This window comes from Aptenodytes patagonicus, chromosome 4 (assembly GCF_965638725.1).
Source record: "Aptenodytes patagonicus chromosome 4, bAptPat1.pri.cur, whole genome shotgun sequence".
NCBI lineage: Eukaryota > Metazoa > Chordata > Aves > Sphenisciformes > Spheniscidae > Aptenodytes > Aptenodytes patagonicus.
Window position 1 is genome coordinate 30,066,809 of NC_134952.1, and position 26,822 is coordinate 30,093,630.

At 43.0% G+C, this 26,822-nt stretch overlaps 1 protein-coding gene across 4 annotated transcripts in view; it reads right to left on the reverse strand.

Moving 5' to 3' along the window:
• TEC (tec protein tyrosine kinase) overlaps nt 1–20,121 on the reverse strand; it is a 53,658-nt gene extending 33,537 nt beyond the window's left edge. Inside the window, exons 1-3 of one of the 4 annotated variants that reach the window (XM_076336208.1) lie at nt 20,048–20,121; nt 1,127–1,174; nt 855–1,037 (exon numbers count right to left, since the gene is read on the reverse strand). In XM_076336208.1, coding sequence (XP_076192323.1) covers nt 855–992 — 138 coding nt within the window. In that variant the 5' untranslated portion in view covers nt 993–1,037; nt 1,127–1,174; nt 20,048–20,121. Of the gene's footprint in view, nt 1–854; nt 1,038–1,126; nt 1,175–5,391; nt 5,439–19,358; nt 19,466–20,047 lie in introns of those variants that run through there. The other 3 variants (XM_076336205.1, XM_076336207.1, XM_076336206.1) reach the window with 3 other exon arrangements.
• Between the last annotated feature and the right edge of the window lie 6,701 nt (nt 20,122–26,822).

Consider the following 26,822-nt stretch of genomic DNA (forward strand, 5'->3'; position numbering starts at 1 on the left):
AGAGTAGAGAATGCTCTATTAGCTACTGCAGCCATTTTAATCCCCTCCAGCATTGTGACAAATCTGTAATGTAGCTTCAATTAAGTGGAAAATCTGGCTCCCTAGCACTAAGAGATATGACAGGGCACTCCAGGGACAGGTGATCTTGATGAAACCAAGTCTGGAGCATATTTGAAAAATGCTGGTCTGAGGATTTGCCTAGTTTACGCTGTTGACTTCTGGTGTCACTGAATTTACATAAAGTGGTAACAGCAATGAGCTGTTAATCATGCCAAAAATAAACCGCTTCCAGCTTCATTTCAGTCACTAGGTTACATGATCCACTCTAATGGATCTCATCTCTAGTGAAATTGGCCTGTGAACTTGGTCTGCAATGCACTGCTCCTATCAAATGCTCTTTCTCCTGCTTGAATTCAGTTAATTCCCAGATGTGAAAGTAATGGCCTTCACAGTAAACATGGCCACAAGCAGCTACGACTGTTTTTCTACCTTTCCCCCCACTTTGTGATAGCAGTGATCTTTCATCTCTCTGGATAGAGAAAGAAATCAGCTTTGATAAAAAAAGATAAAACAGCTTTTATAGCTGGTTATCTATTCCTGGCATCCTGGCTATGTACTACTGCTCTGAGTAAGAACCAGTTCCCATTGACTATCAGGTAAGTTATCTACATATCTGTAAATCTGCATTATAAATTAGAGAAAAGAGAAGTGGCAGCTCATGTTCATTGCCACCCATGGCCATTGCCCCCATCTGCTCCTGATATACCGTACGATATATGGTAGAAAAAAAGCCAATAGTATACAAAAGCAAAAAGGAACAAAGGCAGTCTATAGTATAAATCCACATCTCCTACCTCCGCTCGGCCTTCATAATATGTTAGCATAGACTTTGTAAGTACAAAAAGCCTCTCTTTGTAGTTTAACGGAGAAGTCCTCTTCTTCTGCTGTGATCTTTTAATCAAAATCTCTTGTAGGATAGTAGTCATATTCATTTCAGCCACTTGTCACCTCTGTTTTTAGCCATTGAATATCAGTTCCTGTGAAGACGAAAGAAAAATCATTACGATAATATCTTTAGTGGATCACAGATTTGGAAATTTCTGTAGTAAAAAGAGCTTATACTTACAAATGAAACTACCTGAATATACAGAAAGCTGGAGCTCACCCTAAGTATCTGGAAGTTTACAAAAGTTAATTATTAGACAAGAAAGTTCAAGCTTTGCTCAGCTGAGGGTTGCACTAGCACGTTCCCAGGAAGTCAAAAGCTGTACCTGACTGAGATGAAATAAGGGACACTGCAGGCTACATCACAGAAAATATGGGTGAGAAATCCAAAACGTGCTTCAGGCAAGCAGCAGTGTACAACTGCTCTTCACCGCAAAGTCCTAATGTCTGTCAAAGTTTTAATTGCTAAGGCCTGTGCACATATAAATGCCATTTGCAAATATGTTTGATATACAAAATTGAACATGGATCAGTAAAAGTCATTTTGAAAATTCACCCCAATTATATTAATGAAAATTTTCAGATGCAAACGGTCGTTTAGAAGATGTCCATTTGAGAACAGAGCATTAGAGTTATTTTTCAGAAATTGCTAAGTATATGCCCTCCGTCTTCTATTTAGGAAGACTTTATGCTGACCATCAACAACCTAAAACATTCACTTTTGACAGTTCTGGTCACTCGGTAACATTGAGCTGCTTTAAAGTTTTACACCATGATTGATACCTGTAGGACAGACTTAGGAGTACATAAAAACAAACGCACCCACAGTTACTTGGTTTGCAAGTCTGGCTCCAGAGCCCTGCCAGACAGAGATTGCCTGGCACTTTCTGTTCTTTGCAATGATGCCAGCTTAAGCACAGCTGACCTCCTCCCTCATCTGCTCGCTGCTGCTCTGCCATGCCACTCTGCCTTGCGTGGGTGCGAGTGTTTCTCCCGCTGGGCTGGGAAGCTGGCTAGGGAAGGGATCCAACCAGACATTTCATCATGCAGCACAGACTGCTGCCTGTGCAGACTTAACACATGAGGTGGCACGGAGGCAGGAATGAAAGGTGTAGGAGAGGTTGTTGAGAAACTGTTGCAGGAATGAAAGGTGTGGGAGAGGTTGTTGAGAAACTGTTCCAGAAACCTCTCTCCCCCATTACCTTTCCCTTTGCTAGCTTTCTGCCAGACCTGCCTGCTGCACCACTTGGCCCCCATCTCGAGCCACGCTCCAAAGCCAGGACACACTGCAGGCACAGACCGACTGCAGCCTGGGCTAGAGCAGCACAGCAGCACAGCCATGGCTTGAAGAAGGAACAGCAGCATCTGCAGAAGCACCAGTGACTACAAATATCTTCTCAAGTGTATGTGTGGAGGGGGTGGGGGGACAACCCAAGCCCAAGCCCTAGGTAAGCACTGCAGATCTCCGTACCAGTGGGAAATTTGCCCCCAACCTATAAAAAAACCCAACTTTTTTTCACCTCACGGGGCTTAATTTATGCACCTATTTACTACTTACAGTATTTCAAAATTCACTGGGGAAATGTATGTACATTTTTCTCTGCAGGCAACATAGCTTCAGCATGGGCAAAATAGTGCATTTCACAGCATTGTGCAGAGAAGCTTGAAAAGCCACAGCCCTCTTCACAACATTACCTTACAAAAATACAGTTTAAATAAAATTAAATGTAAACAAATTCACTTTAGTGCCTCTCCTTTTGCTTTGTGCCTAAACATTTCATTATTTGTTGTGACAGTACATGAAATGACACCCTTTGCCTTCCAGGCTAGTCCTGATACCGCGTTTCACTCCCTGTTGTGGCCAACTAAGCTCTCATATCCCACCCTCCTGCCATTTCACACAGCTGGATGTAGTTGTTCACTGCTTTAAGATATCCTTTTCTTTTCAAGGTAAATCGCTGCATATGCTAAAAAAATTAGGCTGTGGTTTACATGGAACTACAAAATAAGACCAGGTTAGGATGCCTAAGACTATAATAGGATTGGAAATGGTGATTATTATGAAAAATCTCTGCTTTTCCTCTTCCTCTGAATCATGTACACACATATTTCGTTGGTCATCTGTCACACTGCATTCCTGGGAAGAAGACAGATCTTTTTTAATTAGTAATTGTCTTGAGTATATTCTTTAATTACTAAAGCTACCCAATTCTGGTTTATTGCCCTTCTAAAAATAAATTGGCAATCTTAAAGGTAATTGCAGAAGGAAGGATACTACCATGAACTAAAAATACAGATATTGTTCAAAGAATTAAAAGTCAGTATTAACTTTCAGACCAGCTTAATGCACATGAATCTATAAGGGTTCCCATCACAGCCTGTCCCACTCAAAACAATCCTTCTGTTCTCTATAGTACAAATTCTCTGTTGGCACTTAAGAAAAACATAATTATTATCCGAGATCACAATTTCTAAGACGGATATCCCCAGAGTGCTACACTAGAGATCACAAGAAGGATTCAAAATTAACTATGATTTCAAATCTCAATACTGTAAATGCTGAAATATTTCGTTTCCCTACCAGCCCTCTTTGGTCATATTAACATTATACAAGAAACAAAACAAAAATCCTTTTGACAAAATCAGCACTAAAAAATAAAAGCATCAGTAATGTAATTGGTCAATGTCTGCACGTGGTTGCTACACTGAGATCTCTGCAGATTAGAACCAGTTTTCCAGGTCAGAAGATCAGCCTTTGAATCTGCATTTGGTCACAGAAACCAGTTTTGTTTGGGGTTTTTCCAAGCCAATGCTCTAGCCACGTTTCTGTTTCCATAAATGAGGCTCAGGACAACTGAACCTATTACTCTGAAAGTTCCTTTCCAAAATTGCAATACTTCATTGAGAAGCACCTGTCACAGCCACCCTTACCTCTTGGCAAACCCATACATCGCTACTTTTTCTTCAGTACAGTTTTAGAACTTTTCTGCACTTTTCCCCCCAAATATTCTATTGTTCCCAGAGCATTCCTCAGGACATGAAGCTGTTTGCATGACACATTGTTATTTGTTCCCAACAGCTGTGGGAGTTTCATGCTGCCACCCATCTAAACTTTTCACAGTATCTCCTTGCCCTGTTCCTGCCAACCTTAGTTACATAACAAATATGATCTAATTTGCAGAGATGCTGAGTACTCAGAATTACAACTGAAATCAGAAAGAGTTACAGATTCTCAGCCTTTTTAGGGTGGGGAAATATTCTCAATTTTAAGTATCAAAAAGTCTGCATCAACTTGCACTGATCCATCTTCACGTTATAAAAATATTCACCTGTCCGGCCACAAAGTCCCCACACGCTTTCCTCAAAACAAATGCCAAGAACTATCAAGATAAATCTGTTAATTCAATATTGGTCAAGATGCACAAAATAAGTTTTTACTTTTATACAGAGCTTCTCATGCATGCCACCCTTCCTGGTTTTCACTGGGGAAAACTGAGGCACTAAGTGATGAGGTAACCCCAGCAGCTGCAACACTACCCGTGTATCTCCTGGTTCCCACTCCCAGCTCCTGGATTGTGTTTGTTTATTGAAACAATTAGTCACTGTAAGCCTGTCCATAAGCACATGTAACGTCCAAACTGTTGAATAAATGGATGAAAGTCCCAGTAAGTAGAAAAGAAAAAGTGCATCCCAATCCGACCAGGGCTTCTCCGATCCAAATGCATTAAGTAATTGTCACTTTTTTATGGCACAAAGCTTTGTACCACACAGACTTATGGAGTGGTTCAGAAGAGAAGAGGCATTCTGAAAAACACACTTATCACAACAGTGGTAAAACAAACACCAGCAGAAAACATTTTATTTTATTTTTGTTTTCAGCCACAGACACAGTCTGAAACTCTGTTGTCTGAGTTTTGCCTCTCCTTAGCAATGGTAACATTTACCTAGGAATCTGGGTTGTGCCGTGGAAAGTCTTAATGCTAAGCTGATGGGCTGCCATCCAAGATAGAGAATCCCTCTAAGAAATCGGCATCCTCAGCTTTCTGACTTGGGTTTCATGCATCCTGCACAACTGCTCTTTTTCACATTTTGGGCACATCAATCCAAACTGGTAGCAATACCAGGTCTGTGTATTTAACATTGAAAACATATCACCTAGTGCAGTACATTAATTTAAATGATGCAATATTAACTAATTCAGGTTTGGGTTTTGTTTTGTTTTTAAATCAAAATGTCAATTTTAAGTACATAGGTGGTGTACTCAAATCTGTAACTCTTCCACAATATAAATTTTGTTAATTAATTCATTCAGATCAATTTGCTGATCAAGTTCAAAATGCGTCCCTGCAAACAGCTGCAGTGGGGCAAATGAATAAGCAGCATGCTACAGCTCTGGGTAGAGAGCAGAAACAGTGCAAAAGGAAGAAGAAAAAGAGAACTCCTTACCCTGTTTTTTCTGCTGAAGCTACTGTTGCTTTATCATGAAGCTACAAACCAAGTTACATGTGAATAGTTACTTACATGAGTATCCAGCACAGGCTTATTTGAATAATTACTACTCAGTGTAAGTAAGGATTGCAAAATCTGCTCTTGTGCTTCAAATGGTAGAAGAGTCTTTTTGCCCCACATCCAAGGTTGCAGATTCAAACTCCAAAAAATAAAATACAACTGAATAAAAGACAACTGTTATTAATCCCTCTTCAAATGGTAAATTTCACAGAAATACAAATACAGAAAAATATACTTTAGCATAATCTGTCATAATTTTAAAATTGGAACTGAGGGGAAAAATACTGTAATGATACCTGAAATGTATCATATGCCAGAAAAAGGAGAAGTAAAATACTTGATTTGCTTTTTTCCTCCTTTTTTTTTTTTTTTTTTTTTTTTTTAATATAACAGCAGGCTCTCAGAAACCACTTTATCATATGCAAGCTTTTTTTTTTTAAATTGACAGAAATACAATTTTGGGGGGCTACTTTTGAATAGATTTCAAAGTTATACCCAAAGGTTTGCAAAACCCCAGTTTCTGTTTGAAAGTCAGCCAAAGAATAACTGGCTAATTTTATATATAATCAGACCCTGTGAAAATAAAATTCGTATTTGCCTGCACTAAATTTAGGTTAAAAAGTAAACAGGCTAAGGGTAACTCAGTGACAACTCTGACTGGAGATTCTCTGAGATAACCATGTGATGTTGCAAAATATCCTTTGTTCAACTGAAAGCTACTCACGTACACACACAGGAGGAGTATTTCATTGCAGCCAGCACACATTTTCCAAAATTCCTCAGAAACAGGCTCACTACACTTTACAAAATACAAGCATTTGTTTCCTTTTAGCATTGTAACTTAGGTAGCTGGGGTAAGTGAAGAAAACAATACTGAAAAGGTAACGGTCCCTCTTAGATAGGGTCAGCTGGCATCAAGGTGGTTCAGTCACACCAAACTGGACCATCAAACCATCACAAAAGAGAAGTAGAGCCAAAGTGCACAGAACAGCTCGGGGAAAACGGTACGAGCAGCAAAAGGGTTTCTTTCCCCTTACAATGACAAGTTCAGATTTAGGAGAATGACATGTACATGTCTCCAAGACATTTGTAAATTCAGCTATTGCTCTTCATAGTGACCTCCTGTAAGCAGTACACTCCAATGACTAAGTTATCCTTTCACAGCTTTAGAGTGCACCTTCTTCAATTCCCTCATGAACAAATTATTTTGGAAAGGAACCTCTGCTTTATGAAACAAAAATTACATTATTACCATCCATGATGTAGCCTGACATGGGCATTTTTTAATTTAAATTATTTACTGCTAACTGAGTTAGCAACACTATGGGATACCATACAAAGGATGGACTGATCAATTTTCACTATCCTCAACAGCTTCTTGTATTTTTATTCATTCCTCTAGAGCTGAGTATTTGCTTTTAATTCCTCAGAAAAGAATTTGTAGCTTTTCTTATTTCTTCCACATAAAAGCTCTGCAATACCTATAAACTTGCACTGACTATTTTGCCTTCAGTTTATTCTGATCAAAAACCTCTTTAGCATTTGTAATGTTCTTTGCTGGAAGAAAATAAAGCTGAAACTTAGTTTGGGACACAGGAAAGCAAGGCACAAAAAAAGACTTTGAAACATCAGTTAAGTAGCAAAACCTGAAAGTTTTCTCAGCCTGCTGACCTTCTGCGTGCTCAGCCACCTGTCCTTTCTAAAAGATAAAAAGCTTTTGAATGTGTCACTGCCTCAAGAAACGGTATTGGCGATAGAGCAGGTATTCAGCTCTTGCATTGTATGCTATGCCCAACTTCCCATGTTTGTTTTGTTGGTCAAAAGGTATTATGACTTCATCTTGCAATTTCAAAGACTAGAAAGTCATCTTCACTTCTGTACTAAAGATAAGCAAAACCCACTGCCCAAGAGTTGCAAATCTTCCTGAACATGAACTTGTTCCCCTACTGTATTTATTGCCTGCAAAGTGATGTTGGTACAGCTATAACATCTCCAAGCCTGTGTTTTTGCCACTCTTTCAATGCTTGTGAAAAGTCTTTGTTGTTCTCCACCATCACCTATATAGATTACAGTTTAACCCTACCTTCATCCAACCCCTTTTCCTCACACAGAGTAATAATAATATGACATGAAAAGCTGATTGTTTATGTTGTTGGGGGGAAGGCCTTTATATATATATATGTATATAAAGGGTATATATAGAGGGTATATATACACACATATATAGAGGGTAGTTGTAATTCATCCTATTCATGGGAAAGGTAATTAAAAATGTACGCAAAACCATACACAGAAAACCTTTAACAGTAAGAGAATCTCAAATACTCTGCCAGTCTAGTTTTGTTTTTGTTGGTTTATTTTTAAGAGTTGAGAATATTAGATAGTTCTGTAACCACATACATAACATGGCTTTGCATCACCCTCTGCTCAACCCATATACAGCAGTTAATGGTTGCTATTATTTCCATAACAATGCTATTAGCATTAGCTACTATTGTTAAATTCTACTCCAGCAGCCAAAGTCACCACCTTATTTTTGCTGTAGACTATGAAAAGCTTTCAAGACAGCCTACCACAACTGAATAGTGCTTCCCACAGAAAAAACCCAATCTCAACTCTTCTGCAGGCAGAACTGACCTCTTCTACTGAGAGCCTGAGTTCTGGGCTCACCAGAAGCCATATGCAGTCTGACAAACTAAAATATCCTGTCAGCAGGGTTTACTGCATTCACACAGCTTCCAGGCGAGAGCTTTGCATATTTCGTGGCCTTAGCGCACAGGCAGACCAAACTTTTACAAGAAGATAAATTTATCCCCAGCCGGGCCTTCTGACAAAAACTCCTGCAACCGTCAGCAAAATCACGTGTGAGAAAATTAGCTATATTTTAATTATCACACATTTGACTCAAGCAAAGGAAGATTAAATTTAGAGAAGGCAAGTAAAAAAAAAAGCAACTTCACTTTCTTTTTAAAGACTTGTTTTTGAAGGTAGATTTCTGATTTTTGAATGAGGGAGGCAGTGCTATCACAGTGATGAATTTAAACAGCTGACTGAGGATGCTGTAGCTAACTATACACACTGCCTGGTGTGGCATTTGTTGCCACTTCCATGATGCCTAATCCACGCTGTTCGGACAAGGACCTAATCCACGTCTGACTAGTATTTTTAAGCACTGATATTTGATACTAACCCTTAGAAGGGACACAGCAGGTTTTCCCAGGTCTGAAATTGGTTGCTCAGGTTTATTTCTATTTCTAAATACCACATATAAAGTGCAGCAAAAATGGTAAACTTAATTTTCTGCTGACGTACAGCAGCTCTCATCAGCTGGGGTGCCATCACCAGGACTTCAGGATGCTGCAAGGAGTTTGACTGCAGCTGGCCAGATGAGGCAGTGCGTAAAGAGATTTGTTTTTTCACTTGTGCAGCGTAAAGGTCTGGTGAAGACTATTATTGTGGTTTACTTGCACAAATATAACTGGCCCTCAGCTGACAGAGAAGTGTTAAAAGCTAGAGCAAGAACAGAAAGGGAAAGTCAGGGTCTGAACTGGGAGGAGGTATGTGGTATACTGGTCCTTCTTACGTGTGTGTATGTACCTTCAAAAGGAGACAGTCCTCTTTGTTCTAGCAAATATTTTCAAAGTAAGGTTAGAGAGGAAAATGGAAGAACTACCTCCAAACTGGCATGGCATTGATTTGGAGGAGCAGAAGCTCAGAGCAGAGTCTATTTCCTTAACTTCTACATAGACCGAGGCTATTCCACCAGTCCCCCACCAGCCCTGTGGCGCCGGGTGGACATTCAGCAAAGCAGAGCTGCTGTCTCAGCATTTTCTAAAAACCCCTGCCGATCAGAAGGGAAGAGAAACAGTAACACCCGCTTACTAAAGAAACAGGCAAAGGTGAGATTCGCAAAGGAAATGGGCGATGCTTGTGCAAAAGCTGTTCCTACTTCTCCAGGAAGCTGGAGATTTAGAGGGCTGGAAAAATAAATGTTCTGCTAAATCAGAGGTTGAACCTAACTCTGTTTGGGAATCCTAAAGCTCACCATTAAGTAGGAGGTCAATTGCTATTGTACACAAAACTGCAAGTCTAAGAAAAGCAAATCAAATCTATGGGAAAGAAAAAAAAAAATAAAGTCAACAGTGCCTGCAGCTATGCTTCTTTTTAATTAGGGGTCATTTGAATTCAGTTTCTTCATAATTTGAGTTTGTTTTTCCAACATTATACAATCTCAGGTAAGCACGTGATGTATTACACCACAAATAAGCTCAATTTATTTCAGTATTCAAGACACTCTCTTGACATGGTCTAACTAAAATACTGTAACACATACAAATTATGACTTGCTTTATGCACAGGGAATGACTAATACTTCCTCAGTTACTTCTCTTTTGAAACACTCCAAGATGAACTTTTTCCCCTAAACAACTACTTGTTCTCTGACTACTAAAGTTAACTCTTTCTGCTCTGCCAGCATACATGCCAAGTAACTTAAAATACAATGAACCTAACTTTGCACTAACTTGATAGCGATCACAGTCTTGTTTTCTACCACCAGGCTACACACCTCTTAAAGTAGAGAATGGTAGAAATAAGCCACCTATTAAACATCTGGCACCACCTCTCCTCTGGTCCCAAGCCCATTCATTCTGGAGCTAGAACCAATCTCCTACAATAATATTTCAACACATAAAAGCAACACCCAGCCTTCTAGATCATTACCTGCAATCATCTTAAAGCTACCAAGAAAACTCAATCAGTGGCTGAAGGAAAGCTCTTCTGGCTTGAACATACTCTACCAGCAATAAGCAAGCCTGAAATACTCCTAAGGAGGCTGTCTGTTCTCTGCACTGAAGAGGCATGGCAAAGTGCCACTGGTACATCTACATGGCACAGCTGAAGCCATAGAAATCCTGGCTTGGCTCCTGATGGCAGAAAAGCAGTACCAGCACTACCCCGCACTTGCATTACTAAACACTACTCTGGAATTGCTCATTTGGGTTCAGATTCTGCTGCACCTGCTTGTGATCCTAGTCAACTTGTTGCTAGCTTCTCTCACCTGAACTCCACGGAAAAAACCACAGACCAGCCCAAGGATGAACATTTTGAGTCACTCATTCCTGGGTTGACACACAATTTTCAAAGAATGCCATGAACTGGATTGGTTTTAAGTTTGATAAAGGCTTTATGAATTAAAAATATTTTCCATGTCTCACAAGAGGTATGTAGAAGTGGTCTGTAGGTACATCCCACACGAAGTAGAAGCAGACATCAATTATGACTTCACCTCAGCCACACTCCATCCCAGGCTACCCTTAAATGACCCAATATGCCTTGCATATGTAGAAGCACAGTGGGTCACAGAGCACCTATAACTTCCTCAATGCCTGCAGGAAATCCAGTGATATGGATACACAGGTTTTGAATTCATCTTCAAAAGCCAGCCTTTAGTTACAAAAGCTCAGACTATGCAGTCCATCAGAGCCCTGCTAGATCAGGTACAATGATCTGATGGTACTCAAAAATGTAGCAATTCACCCTTGCAATGTGCCAGCCAGCAGTACCATTAGTGAGATGAGTTTATTTGGAGAAGTTCCTCAAAATTGAATTGAATCAAAACAGCATTTGGTTGTTGCAAACATCAACTATGTATTTGCTGCTTATTGCTAGGAAAGCAAGCTATTTACATAGCAACCTGTCACCCGCTTTTTGCACTTATATTTTATTCACAAGAAGTGTAAAGGAAATTTTTATTTCTTCAGGGGAAACTACCATTTCCCAAATTGATAGCAGGCTGTAGCTCTTTATCTGTTTTTCTTCTAATTTCTATTATTTCAATCATCGGATTTTCTTTAGTTGGATGGAACTGTCTCATAAGAATTCAGGTATAAATCCTTTTATCACTTCTGCAGCGCTCCTCAAATTATTATTTTTTTCCCCTCTTTGCAGCTATATAGAAACTATATTACTTCCCAAAATGGATAAAAACTTGTAGCACCTGCAACATAAAAGCCAGCTGAATGCTTTAGTATCTACAGAATGACAGCTACACAAGCATCCTTGAGCCTCAGTGCAAAGGGATGGCTTGTGGGAAAACCAGTCCAGACTCATCTGTAATAAATTGGCTACCTCCCAGCTAAGGACCTCATATGGCTGAGAAGAGCTGCAAGGAAGTCCTGAGGTCAGGGAAAATTTGAAAAAAGTAGTTGGCTTTCAGGGAATTTGGGAGGACTCAGGCATGCGGCTTGCAGAAGACAAACCTACCTCTGGATAAGCACTAGGTTAGAAAGAAGTGATGGCTGCTGTATTGTTCTTCTTTCATGTTAACACCAATTTAACAGAACCAGATGAGATGGCCCTGAACCAGCTCCAGCAATGTGCTGTTACTTTTTCCTAGGTTGTTGAAGACCAACCACAGTCTACTCTCCATATTGCTAAAATCACGACCTTCTTTATATCTTTTATCAAGCATCCACCCTTCTAGGTCATTCATGTAGAGTAGATGTGAGCCAGGTTTATGTCTACTCCATAGGAATAGCTGTTAACAGCCCCATTGTAGGCACAAAACCAACCGCTGTCTCTCTAAAAAGAGAATAAGCTTAATAAAATCATACCCTCTTTTTAGTTAGCCTTTTAGTTGCTTTTCAGATGGTCTATGAAGAACATCTTAGCAGCAAGCTGTAATATTGAAGTTCAATATTGAAGTTTCACTGACTAGTTAGGTTATCTGAGGCAAGAGTTAAACAGGTTTGTGAGCAAGAGATTAAGCACAGCTCCTGCATGCCCTGTACCCTCCACCAGGAGCAATTCCAACATCTGTACACCAGTATTATGCTTTTAACAAAATTAGGCATGCAAAAGGCATAGTCCAGGTAACCATATGCTATATGGCAAGATGCTAGCAATATATACTAAAAATTTACATACCATGCTTTTTTTTCCCCCCATTATAATGGCTGTTTAATTCAAACCAAATATACCAGAAACTACACTGTATTTAAACACATTCATTAATAGGGCCATTAATAAGAAAAATATACACTTATATTAATAACTGGTTTTAAATAAAGACAGAAACAAGCACCCGCTATACTACATGGAGGCTACACAGTGAGAAATACTTCAATAATAAACAGGGGAATTTCAGCTGAAGACAAAGCTGTGAAGTTGACTCAGATGAACTACAGGCCACAACCCATGTGTTGACATCCATGTTGACTAATGGGTATATTTCCCCTCAAAGTCTTTATTTTGAGGTAGTATTATAAGGCCACTTGATAACTATCGCTTTTTTGCACCTACTGAGTGTCTGACTAGCCCCAAACCTCTCTCATACAGACAGTGCTGATACATCTAAAGTTACAGGCCAGAACTGTCTTCTGTGCATGAGGAAAAACCCAAGGCAGCAAGTGGGGAACAAGAAATACTGCAAGTTCCTGTTTGTCAAGTTTCCCCTGCATCATTTTCATCAGGATACATCCCCTCTGCTACGAAACAAGCACAAGAGATTGAACCCGAAATGAATGACCATTTACATTTTGGCCGAGATCTTGTGCTACTGTTCCCACATCTGGCAATTCAGGGCTACGCATACCAAAGCAGTGGTGTTGACAAGGTCAGTGTTCTTATCTTCTGATTCCAGACTCTCTTACCCTGTTATGTTGGATAGTTTACAAGGAAAATTTCACATAAACGAAAATCAAAATTCCCTCCCCATCATTCCACACCCTCACTTCACTGAGATGGGACAACACAACTCTTGGTGCGAGAATTACCACTTGATTGCGCTCAAAGTTGTGGAAGTACCAGACCAAATTTCATGTTCTCGTGATTTGTGCATGTCTAGTGACATACTACTTGAAAGACTGTACTTACAGCAGCTTTCATTTTCTTTAATCAGCTAACAAAGCCTTTCAATTTCTGTGTTACTCTGTGCTTGAACCACATGTATGTTATGATAGAGACTAAAAATTAAAAAACAAAGACCTCTTCAAGTAGAATCCACACTGCTGGGTACTTTCTGGAGAGATACTTGGAAGAGTGAGACCTATTTTCCTGAAGTTATTTAGGCAGATCCCACAGAGTTCTACCCTAAAGTTATTTGTAGAGTTCTGTTAAATTGTTAAACTTTTACTTGCATTTCAGCCACTTACTAATAAAGTCTCCACATACAGGACTGAAAACCCAGGCTGTGACCTTGAAGAATTTCTTCACATACAGTGCAGCCTAAGCAACAAGGAATACCAAAGGACTTTAGTTTCACTCATGTCAAAATATAAGAATTAAGGGAAAAAAATTCTCACTGAATCTGAAAATAAACACAACTGAGGCAGTGCTGTGGTCTCACGTTTTCCCTTTCCTCTCACTCCTGCAAGGTAGTGAGCATCTCTAGCTAAGCAGCTTGTTATCTCTGCTCTCCTTGATGTCAGTTCTCAGATGTCAAGGTGTTTCAACTGTTGCAAGCTAAACAGGGAATGGAGAGCACTTGTCAGTTGTCACATGACATTTATCACCTTAAGGAAGAGCATTCAGCTTAAACTCTCCTTGAGACATCATGCAATACAGTCATTAATGCTTGATAGTATCTTACTCCACTCCGATTATTTATGGTGAGGCATAAGGACATTACAGAAGGGGCACCACCAGAAGTTGGGCTGCCACAATCCAGTCCCACTGAGGTCAAAACTACAAGGAGTAAAGTTAAGACACTGCAAAGGTAAGATAAGATAGTCCCTTTTGGCTAGGTCTCAGGTCTTCACGGGGAGTACCTGCTTCACGCTGACTTTTAGAGTTAGTTTCAGTTCAAGAGATCCAGAAAAGTAACTAAACAAAATTGAGGGAGTTTTGCTGCTTGCCCGTGACTTCATTTTTTAAATCAGACAGCTGTAATCCCCTCATGCTTTGAGAGAGAGAGCCACTGTGATGGTGGAGGAACCGCCTGCAGCCCCTGACGCAGAACCACAGCCCTCCAGTCAATCTCTCACTGCTGTCACACCCCACAGCCTTTCACTATGTTGTTCTCCCAAATGCCCCTACCATAAAACAGACCCTCATAGTTCATCTGACACACCAGAGCTGTAAATATGCCTCCTCCCAACAGCCGAACCTGCACCATTCAAGCACCACTGAGGATCAACAAGAGGTCACCTAAGCTGCAAGCCAGGTGCCAGCCTTCGGCACTGAGGACAAGTTGGTCCTCATGGCCTACTATGACAAAGCAAACCAGAACAGCCCGACCAGCCATGGTCTGAATGAAACAGTGGCCTGATGGGAAAAGAAAACCACATGTGGCTACATAACAAAACATATCTCATAACACATTATGCATAAGCAAGTTGAATTGAAGTTGCACTGGCAGTTTTGAACCGGCCACTCTTAACACCTGAGTGCTAGATTTCTTCATGTTAAAAAAAAAAGTTCTTTTAAGCATCTTTGCTGGATATAGTTTAGGTAGCAATTTTACTTCCAAAAGATCCCAAAGTATATTTAAGATTACCAGTTTAGAGGATCTCCCATGGGACAGAAAAAGCCGTCCATTCAGCTCAACTCACTTTACATGTTAAGTGCAGTCCCTCAAATTGGGTCACACAACCCAAGGTGGGACAGGCCCCCTCTTTCCTCCTCCCACCATGGCACTGGGAATGGCTGCAGTTTGCAACTTCAGCTGGGAAGAGATGCTTGTAATTGGGGGTGGAGGGGCAGGGAAAACACACACACACACACTAATTCTTTCTGCCAGGATATGGAGCTTGAGCCTGCGATATAGGACATCCTGTAGCTTGCAGGACAAGCAGCAACCCTGAATACATTAAGGATTTGATGTACTGTGATTCTCACCTCCCCTGTAGACTGGTACAGAGAACCTGACAAAATGATTTTTGCACATGGCTACCTAGGACAGAGTTACAAGGGATACTACATTCAGCTAAAACTGAAGGGCAGTTATCATCTGGGTCTGATGGCGAGATATGTGGCTATCCTGGAGAGGGAAAAAAGTCATCTTTTGTTTAGTAAGCATAAATGGTCAGGAATTGGTCCCAGTCTAACGTGACAGGGGACAGTGCACTCTCCAGAGGGGCAGGGTCCTGGTGTCCTGCCCATACCCTGGTTCAGAAGGAAGAACCCCGCTTCCTGTACCACCCAAAGCCAGGTTTTTCTGCCCCACGTTTAAGTGGAAACAAGGCCTAGATCTAAAGCGTTCTTACAATTTAATCAGATCGCAGCTCGTAATAGGCACAGGGCTCAGCAAACCCCCCCAACAGGAAACTCAGCTGTGACCTACTTAAGCATACATGAAGTTATACCCTACGTGTGGCAAAGTGGTACCCATTCATACATCCATTGATAAGAGAAACGTGAATGAGGAAAAGCAGGAGTGCCGAGAAAGCATTCGCCCAGGTCCCATATACCCTGGCACACTGCAATTTTTTTTTTTTTCCTCCTTTTTCCTGCATTTGTTTAATGTTGCATAGGATTTTCACCTTAAGAAATGAAACAAGGTGGCCTAGTTGCCAGCCTCCTGCTTTGTCTCAGTAGAGGGGCTGCAACTGCAAACGTGGCCAAACACTTCTCCTTTCTGTCACCAAGAGCTGAGTCCCACAGCTGCCCCTGGCAGATGGGGAACAGCTCTTGTACATCAGCCGTCAGCCAGGCTCAGGCTCTCCCAGAGCAACTCGTCTCTCTGCGGCAGGCCCCCAAAAACCATCTCTCCTGCCCACAGTACCAAGGCAGGACCACACCAAGCTAGGCACAAGCTTTACTGAACCACCCAGAATACAGGACAGAGTTATCTAACCAAGATGCATCTTTTCAGCAATGTCATCTTCCTCCTAAATGTTTGGGTCTTGTCAAAACCAAAGACTTCTCCTAGGTGATGACATTCTTCCTAAGAAAGGTAAACCCTGCCTGTGATGGACAGACCTACTCCCAGGAGGCTTCTGTTACTCTTCCAGAGATTTCATGATCCCATTTGAACATAGTGGCCACATCACAATGCTTGCAAGGAACAGACCTCTTCCTTACTCCATCCCATCTCCACATCTAGGAAATTGTAAAGACCCACTCCCCTCCCTGCAAAGCATCTCCTAGGATGAGACTCATCTCCCCACATGTAAAAAGAAGTCTATCTGTTTTTCAAAGTTTTATCTCACATGGTCTTTTCCCTGACTCTGAATCACAGCCCATGCGGCTGAGCCAGGGCAGGGGATGACTGAGAACTGCCGGAGCTGTAACGGCCACGGGGCAGTGGTCAATCACAAGCCTCTGCTCTCCAGTTCCTCTTCTGCCATGCCAGACAAAGGGTATACACATACACCCAAATGCCAGCTTCCCTCACCTACACACCGCTTTCTTTCCTAATGCTTTTTCCTTCAGAAAATACACTTAGAAAACCAGACCAGAAGCAGGAGAACAGAGTGCTCCTCTGCCTGAGGCCCAGCAGAGCAGACGGGGGATTTGCCTTTAGAAGTAACACCCTCTGTTAACAAAAATACATTTCTTGAGACCCAGTTGACCATTTGCTAAAACACAGGTGCAACTTCACTGGTTTCTGGAGAGTTGTGCCCTGTTATATCAGTGACATACCTAATACCCAGTGCTAGCATGAGGCCTCGGCCAGGAGAGTTAGGGTAAATTGGGCTGATCCCTCTGCAGTGAGAAGGAGGTCTGGCAGGCTGCAACCAGTGTAACAAGAGTCATTCCCTTGTGTTTTGCCTAACGGAGGAAGCTATGGGTATGAGCAGGTCACTAATGAACATCATCACTCTAACTTCCACAGTGCAACAACTGACTGACCATTGCTGTTGCTTTTTAGCCAACATATTGGTAATTCTGTACAAATAGATGCATCTACATAATAATAAAAATATCTGTAGCACAAATCCAAAAATGTATGATAGATGTCCTTCAGAAGCATGTATGGTCTTTGAAATATAAAAAACCCACCACCCCAGGCCTTCTTCTCCAAGCCAACCTTTACTCCACTTTGCCCAAATACTGCTTTCCATATATCTTTTGATTTTTAGGACTGGCATTTTCTTATCCTATTTCTGCAGGAGAGCCATTGTAGGCTGCTACAACAGTCTTTGGCATACACATGCTTCTTTGGCATACACAAACTTGCCGTTTTTTAAAGCACAGTTCCAAGTTCAGCAGTGAAAAGGTAATAGGTTACTGAAAAAAGTCAAAACAAGCAAAAGTAGAAAAACATCTTAGAGGTCAATGGTTAACAACAGAGGCTGAGGACATTTTTTCCATGATCTTTGCATTGACTTCCATTGTCTAATACACAGAAAGTGTTTTGCATATTTGAGATACAAATATTTGTATGAAACTTACACCATTGTGCACCTTTTCTTGTGTATCCAGTCTATTAACTAACACAACACAGAGGGAATTAAATCTACAACAGGTTACACCTACATTTGGTGGAGGGGGAAGACTTTTCTTGATGCTTCCAAGCAATTCTGTGAAAGTAACCACTTCCCAGTTATTTTAACTTTAATTACAGGATACCACACTATCACGGCATTTCTGAATACGAGGTTATTTCAGGGCAAGATGAAACAATATGGAGCTGATATTGTTTTATCAGGTCTATTTTATTTTTCTCCCTTTTTAGCTGTTGTAGGCAGTCAGCCAGCTTACTGGATACATTGCAATGCCAAATCCACAATACTGAGCCCACAGCTAAGAATTAAAATATAACTTCACTTAGGATGTAATTCTAGCTGCCTCACAATCAATGGTTTTAAGAGATTTTAAAAATTCTACATTAACATCCAAAAAAAAAAAAGGTGGTACTACTATACATTTTGAAGGGCTAATAAAATCAGGTCTGGCAGCTGAGAACTAGAGTTATTTCACGACAGAAATCTAACTGGCAGTATGTTTTAACTATGTGAACTCCAAATCTTTGTTTTTGATTTTCACACCTGTGAGATTATCTCATTTAAAAAAAAGAGGAGGGAGTAACCAGGTGCCAAATATAACCACATTGCTCTGTTTTCAGTGGTTTCAGCAGGCAAGCTCACATAGAAGTCATTTGGTTCAAAACACTCACAATATTCATTTAGAAATTTAGCAGAACATGTAAAGCACCCTTTCACTAAGGACTAAATGCAGAGACAAATGTGATTATTTATTGAGAAATTACATCTTATGGTGAAATAAAACATGTAAAATAAAACCTAGAGAAATATTAATACTATCAGAGGAGAGTCTGATAGCAAACGGTCTCTTTCCTGCTGTAGTCCCCTTATGAACTGTAACCATCAAAAGGCTACGATTAGCACCCTGCCCGGGAACTACCTCCCCGCCTACATGAGTGGCACCCGTGAAACAAGACCAGAATGCCTAGAGGGCCTCTTCTGCACAGGTGGTGTGATCCGAGCAGCACGGCTGGTGTGCTGAAAGGAAAGAGGAGCATGTGCAAAATCACTCTGGGTACTCCCTCAAGTGTAACTGGGAGCCTATTTGTATGGGTGGTGCTTTCCAATGGCTCAAAATACCCTACACATTTATGTAGCAGCCATAAGTAACAACCCATCTTCCAGTCACTGGAGAGTTCTGAGAAGTTAAACAGCGATGCTTCACCCTGCAGCCATGCTATATCGAAGGTGAGACAGTCAGATAAAGCATCGGCAATATTTACTCTAAAATGAAAACAAATGCTCCAGAAGCAAGTACTTGCAAGACACCTTTTTATCTGCATTTCTGCTACAGTCAGTTTTTCCATCTATAAAAGCTACAGTCTCACTTATTTGACTCATAAAACAATACTAAGTATTTCAGATTAGCTTTTGTCACAGCAAGGTACACATCTGTCACTCCAAGCAGAGAGCTCATGGCCATGTCTACACTAAAAGCTCAGTTTACAGTTCAAATAGTTACCGGTTCCAACTTACTGGGACACAGAAAGGAAGCCTGTGGAAGAGCACCATGCAAATCTAGTCACCTACTGCATGAGCCGCAGGTATGAGGTATCCCAGCACAAGGCTACATAAGAGCATTCACCGCCAGGAAAGGATGACCACACTGTGGGACAGAAAGCAGGGGGAATTATTGAGATGACTGAACTCACACACAAGGCTAATCGTGCCTTGAGACAAGGTGGAACAGTCTTAGTAAAGCACAGGGGTTATATGGATATAAGGAAAGACTCAGAGAAGGAAGTCACATAAACAAAAAAATACTCAGCAACTGTTAGCTTTAAGATGGATTTGGCAGCCTGGGCTACAACCCCTTATATTACACAAGTTAGAGCAATTTTTAGCAAAATGCAGTTTTTGTCATAGCTCCCGCTTACAGATCCGTGTGACACGTGGATGCCGAGGAAGGAATACTTCTACGTTTTAAGTTGCAAACAGCGGCTGCTGTAGGGTGCGCTCCGTGAGCCACCACCCCTCCCGGGACAGGCTTCCACGGCACACCGGCAGCCGCTGCGGCCCCCGGCCGCCGCAGACCGGCGCTGCTGCGGGGCGCGGACTCGGCTACTTGCGCTCGGGGCAGCCCCGGCTGGCAGCACGGTGAAATAGACTCCCCCCGGTCTCTGCGGGGACGGCCCCGCTGCTCGCCAGCCCCGGCTCTGCCTTACCTGGGTGTCCCGGCCGCCGCCGTCGCCGCGGAAGGAGCCCTGGCGCCGGCGGCGCGGAGGGAGGGAGGCACCGCACTGCCCCGCTCCGGCCCGGGAAGGCGGCGGCGGCGGCCGCGGCGCCTCCTCCTCCCGCCGCCCCGCCGATTGCGGCTCCCCGCGGGGCGGCAGCGGCGGGGGCGGCCCCTGCGCCGGATCCCGCTCCCCGCCCCGCCGCCGGGGCAGCAGCGCTGTCACGGGCGCCCTCTGCGCTCGGGGCAGGTGCGAGGCGGCGAGAAGCTGAAGTAAGAAGGTGGCCCGCATCAAACAGACCCGGCAGGAGCTGCCCAGAAACGTGTCGGTAAAGTAAAAGAAAAAGGCAAATTCTATAACTCAGAGCAGGATGCACACTGTCCCCTAAAATCTAGGTGCACCTATGTGCTTGGCACCAGCTGGCTTTAAATGTGTGTGACCGGTGCTTTGGCTCAGGTGTTTCTTGTTCCAAACTGCAGTGAAGAGTGAGCACTCACAGGGCTGCAGGCTGGGCTGAGGGGAAGTCACGGGCACAACTCCCCTCTGTCCCGAGTGGGCTGTGAACCCTGAGGCTGCTCCTGCATAATGGCCATCGCAAATCTGCTCATGCCCAGGCGGCCCCTGGGGTTACAGTGCCTTCCTTCGTACTTAACCATGTGTAATGGTTGCATCCAGGACCCCAAAGCTCAGGCGCTCATCTACAGCCAGAATAACTGAAGGTGGCTTTTTGTACCCATCAGGAGTCTGTGCTGAACTTCAGACTTCAGGGTCTATAGTGAGATGTCACTCAGGCTCTCTTCTTTACCTCCTTCTCTTAGCCCAACCTTACCTATAGAAGCTGTCAGTCTGCAAAACCTCATTGAGAGAAAAAGAGCTTGTAAAGTTCAGTTGAAATACATCTCTCGTGTTTCTAAGCGTCAATCTAAGGAAAGCAAGTGGGGTCTATGCTGCTTGCAAACGAATTGTTTTGTTGTGACTAGTGCGGAATAGCTGGATCAACACAGATGTCTTTCTGTTCGGCTCGGAGGAAATGACTTGCAGAGTCTTTGTTTTCACTTGGGGGATTTCCTCCAAATTATGCTTTTGGCGCTGTGGCCACGTCTCCCATGCCCGTCACACTACTGCTGAGCCCAGGGAGTCAGAAGGCTGCATCCCTAGTGCATGGGGCATCTCTGGTATAAACACGTGGGCAGTCTCCATGCGGCCACCTCACAGGGACCAGTCCCACCAGCCTGCTCTCACTACCCTCCCTCCACTCCATCCCCACCCATTTGTAGTAGCGCTCACTCAGGTGCCCAGGCAGACCTCCTTACCCACTGCCACTGATGCGGTCAGTTTTGCAAAGCAGGCAAATTTTGCTTTGTTTTTCAAGCAACAGCAGCTACAGCTTTCCCCACCCTGCCTGCTGCTGCTGTGGCAGGAGAAAAGGACAGTAAAACTTAACAGTTGCTTATGGAGTGACTTGAAATAGCTTTACCCCGTAAGGTGCCGTTTCTGAGCTCCAGAAAGAAGTGTCATCTAGCAGAGAGCGGTTATGCTACAATGTGACTTGACCAGCAGCAGCTACATCACTCCTGAGACTTCACTCCAGAGCTGCAGCAGCAGCAAAGAGACAGGAGAACACATCTCCGTGGTCCAAAGCATGTGGCTATTGCCATGCTGAAGGTGTCCTTCTTACAACTACTGACCAGGAGTTAACCACTTTGATGATGACTGGTCAACTAACGGAGCATCTGTGGTGGAGGTGTGGATCACAAGTTTTTTTGCAAGCTTTATGAAGCTTGCCAGTTCTCAGTCCTAAAAATGCTCTCTCTTCCCCTCCCACCTTCTTCTACTGCAATGGCAGATAAAGACATCAGCAGAACAGTGGGATCAAAGCAACTACAAGATGACACTGCTTCTGAGGACAGGGATACGCCTCTGAGGGACTTAAGAGGGTTGGTCACTGCCTGAGGGCTGGGCTCTGACTAGCTGTGCTTGCCTTGAATTATAACAGCTCTGGGCTGGACAGCAGCTGTGAGAGCCAGGAAAAGAGCTCTGCAAAGGCTGGGTGGTGAAGGATAAGGATGTGCTTAGCAGCCTTTGGGAAACTCTCTCCTAAATGCACGCTGAGCACATGCATTGAGGAAAGGCTCAAAAGCTTTGGGAAAAAATTTTGGGAAAGCTTTCCAAAAGCCTTGGGAAAAAGCATTGCCTGTCGTTCTGTGTGGCTTCTCATGGCTTGGTGAGCAGGGCAGCACCGTGCATTTGGATTTCTGCTGCACAGTTTTGGTTTCTCATGGCCTGTATGCCTTCACTCTTGTTAAACAGAGCAAGTGGTGTGATTTCAATTTGAGAGACATGCCAATCCCTGCACAGTGCCAGGGTTTGCAGAATTACTGGGGGAAGGAGTTTTCATTTTGAAAGGAGGCTTTTGTTTTCCTTCTGTACTTCATAAATATCTAAAAGTGCCCATCACCAGGGCTACTAGTGTGTCCTGATCTAGTGTATTTGAAGAGCAAAAGTACTTTTCAAATATTAAGCTTCTTCTATATGTCTGTATAAATTTTACAGCCAGGAGGGGGCTGAGCTTTCTATCCAGGGGAATGTTTTTGCTTCAGGATTAAAAAAAAAACAACACTTTGCAGAAAAAGCAGCAAGTTGGAACCAGAAATTATTTCATTTCCCTAAAATTTCACATGCAGAAATGTTATGCAAACGTGGGAAATGCAAAAAGGAGGGGACTTTCAGGGCTTTGGTTCTATTTCCAGAGGAGCTCGGTGTTACTTGCTGCATCTTTTCTCTCTTTCCTCTTAGAAGTTCAGGACCCCTGTAGACTGGGGTGGTGTAGCATCAATCCCACCTCTGGGCTGCAGGGATCGGAGCACTTGTTGACTGAGCTTTTTCTTTCGTAAGCCCCCGGGGACTCAGTGAACTGAAATGGCAGAGCGATCTTACTCCATTTTGGATTAAAGGCACTCAGCTCCCAGGGCGGTTGATTTTGCTGTATTGCAAAGGAAGGAACAGCAGTGAAGAGTTCTTGTGGCAAACCGCCCCTCTCTAGGAGAAAGGCTCCACTTTGGGAAAGACCAAGGCTTATGAAATTTCAGGCTCACATGTGGTGTAAAGTACCAAAGAGGGAAAGAAAAATATACAAGTTGCATGGCAACTTTGATAGACCATCTTTTCCAACAGTTATTCACCTATTTATGCGTCATCATCTCATGGTCCATGTCCATTCTCTCTTTGGAGCCAGTGTTGTTCTTTTGGGTGAGCTCTTGAGTCCAAAAAGCCCCTTCTTGGCAATCTTTCTGGTCAGAGGGAAGCATCTCTACCAGTCCCTTGGTCACAGACAGGCTCTTCCTCTTTTTCCTTTTCATGCCTGTCAAACCCTCTTCACCCTATTCAGCCCTTCTTCATTTCTCTGAGGCTTCCTGTGAATTCAGTTGCTGAGCATTTCTTCTGTTTATTTCTCTTCCTTCGCTTGCTGTGGGCAGAGATGACAAACAAGAGTTTTTCTCACCCTCAAGAGGGGTGAGAATGAGAGAAAAGATTACAGTCATTTTTCATTGTCTGGTTTCCATATCAGCAAATGTGCTGCTTTTCCTTTCTCCAGAGCTTTTCCCCAGTTTTGAGAGATTTTGGGGGTAATAATTCCATTGCACCACTGAAAGTAATTCTAAACAGCAGAGTGTACTACAGACCTACCATAAAATATTCTTTCTTGCAGTCAATATTGTCTTGAAGGTGGATGGAGGGACCAGCAAAATAACTGAAAACCACAGGGACAGTATTTGAATAAGGCTTGGTTAAGAGAAGAGAAACCAGGAGGTAGGGGAGCCATGGGCTCTCTGTCTGGCAGACCAGCTTGCAAGGTGGGCTATGGATTGCTGGCAGACACTTTGAGCATGTTTTGGGGAGATTTTAGCTGGGGGCTGGGGAGCAGAACTCAGTCAAGTACCTCTTCGTGCTGTGTTTTTTCCATCCTGCCCCACTCGGGGGGCAGCCAGGTTCAACCAGAGCCCAGATCATCAGGCAAGGTAGTGAGGATGAGACAGGTCAAAGGTCAAACTGGGAAGTCACTCCACAGGTCAAGGACAGGTCCAGCAATTGCCAGGCAGCTCCGTGGAGATGGGGCAGGCCCAAGGTCAAGCCAACGTTAGGCCTCAAGTCAGGGCCCATGGCCAGGCAGGGCAGGGCTGCGGGAAGCTGGAGCATCCTGGAGCTCTGCTGCGGCATTGGGGACTGATAGCCCTGGGGGGCTGAAATCGGGTCCTGGGCCATGGGCAGGGTGGTGGGAAGCCCTGGGAGGGCAGTCAGGGCCATTACAGCCTGGTGGTGCCTGACAGAGAGGAGGAAAATAGGCTATGGCCTCCCAAATGCCTTATCCTCTTTCTCACAGGAAATCCATATATGCTAGAGTTTCAAAGTCAGAAATACCAAAATGAAGTATTTTTTAATTTGTAATTTTTGTAATTTTACCTTGCAATTTGTAATTACTTTGTAATTCTGTAATTACTTTGTAATTTTACTTCAGAACCCTTGTGCATGTGCATCCTGATGCAATATTTCATTACACAATCACATTGTTTCCTCTGCTTCCTTCTCCACTCATCTGCTTCCTCATTCAGGAAGGATAAAGCTTATGAAATGATCGACTCTTCAGTCTTTTCCTTTAGATATCTCACAGGCACCCCTATGCTTTCTTTTTCTGTGCATTTTTTGAAGCTTACGCTGAGGAAACATTTGATACATTCATGGGATTTTCTGTGGCATCTATCACTACAAATGAGTGGAATGGATCATCTCCAGCCTTTAAGAGAGATGGTGTAAAGGGGGTATGATAAAGGTCCGCAAAATCTTGAATGGGATGGAAAGGGTGAATAGGAATCTGCTGCTCACTGTCTTTTCCGATTCAAGAGCTAGAGGTTCTCCAGTGAAGCCGGTAAGAGCTAGACTGAAATCAAACAAAAGGAGATGGTTTACCATGCAGCAGCCAGAAGATGTGTGGAACTTTTTGCTTTTCAAATGATGTTCTAGATGAAGCAGATCAGATGGGTTCCAAGAGAGACATTTGGAAGAGGGATCTATTGAGAATCACTAGACAGATGCAACCTGACAGATCCAGGAAGCCTTCTGAGACAGAGCCTTGAGGAATACTTGTATGAAGGTGTCATAAAGGCTTGCCCTTCTTGTTTTTCCCTGGTCATCCATCTGTGGTCACCATAGAATGCAGGATGCTGGGCTGGATGGAGCCTACCTTTCACAGATACAAATAAATGTATTTTTACAACAGACCTGTGAGTTATTGCAGCAACATTTATTGCCTTTACTGCTGCAATAGGTTGAGATTCATGAAAAGCAGGGAGTGAGATAGAAGCAGCTGGATCTTCCACTGAGGTCTGTACTCAGCTGTGACATTTAATAGGCACTGCATGTCTTTGAGGGAATAGATTTTTCCTATGCAGAGAGGGATGTATTTGCCAGTGCCAACTACACAACTCATGCCTGCTGTGTTTCAGTGAGTCCATGCATACATCTCCAGTGTAGCTGTGCTTCAGGATATATGATTCCCAGCCTGGTCCAGAAGTGAAAACCAGAAAGCAAGAGGTACTGTAATTTTTTATTGGCAAGGCCCATCTCCATGATCATCAAAAAGATTTGCAAGGACATATGTCATCTGGCCTACTCTTTGAGGGGACAGATGATTCCAATACAGGGCTAGGTTATAACTACAATTGTTTAATCCCATCGGGCTCTGAGGACCCGGTGGTCATGAAGGGATCTGGGCACACCAGCACCAAACATGCCAGACATCTGCGTAATGGCTATGTGTTTAGGAAATCTCCTGCCTACCTCTGAGGACAAGCAAACTGCTTTCTGCTACTGAATGTGACTTTTATCTGCTTTTACCTACTTTACTCCCTAAGCAATTCAAACAATTGAACAATCCCTATCCCTCTGGTTCCTCTTTGCAGACAGTGTATTTCCTCTACCGCCATAACAACAGGCAGCTTTCTGGCCACAGTGGCTAGACCATGAAGACATTCCCTGCCCTCTTTTATTGAAAAAAGAGACATCCTTAACTGGAGGGAAAAAACCCCCAACACTTCTGAATTCATTATCAACAGGTTGTAGTAAGGAGAAAAGTTACTTTCAGCTTCAGGTCTAGCTATTGACTCAAAAAACAGGTTCTCTAGCACATCATGGGGTGCACAGCAGTGATGGTGGGCTACGTACTGGATTTGACTTCTCTGCATGAGAGCCCTATGAGCTCTTTTTTTTTCTGAGAACAGACGACATACTTAAAATACAGAAGTGCCTATTGTCATCAGAGTTTTTCTATACTGTAAAATGCAAGCAAGCAAATTCATAGAAAGATTGTTGGCTTGAGACAGGCCTCACTTAACTGCCCTCTGGGGACAGCATGCCCCACGAGAAGACTGAAAAAAGAGACACTGAAGAAGAGAAAACACTAATAAGTCTGACCAGCCCTTATTACTGGGATAAGAACATGGTAATTGGGATATCATCAGGCATATATCCTTTCTTTGCTATGGCCAGATGAGGTTAAACATAGGTCTCTCCCAAGCCATGGAAGGACAGGCTCCCCTGTCGCTATTGCTTCTTTCCTCCGGAGTCCTGCAGCCGTGCAGACTGCAACCTGTTTTGCCACAGTGTTTGAGATGTTGACATACATTAACTCTGTCAGTCTCTCACACCCAGTTTAAGGGATGCTTACCCATTTGCTAGTTAAATACTGTCCATTTTCACAGTCTATAGCCAA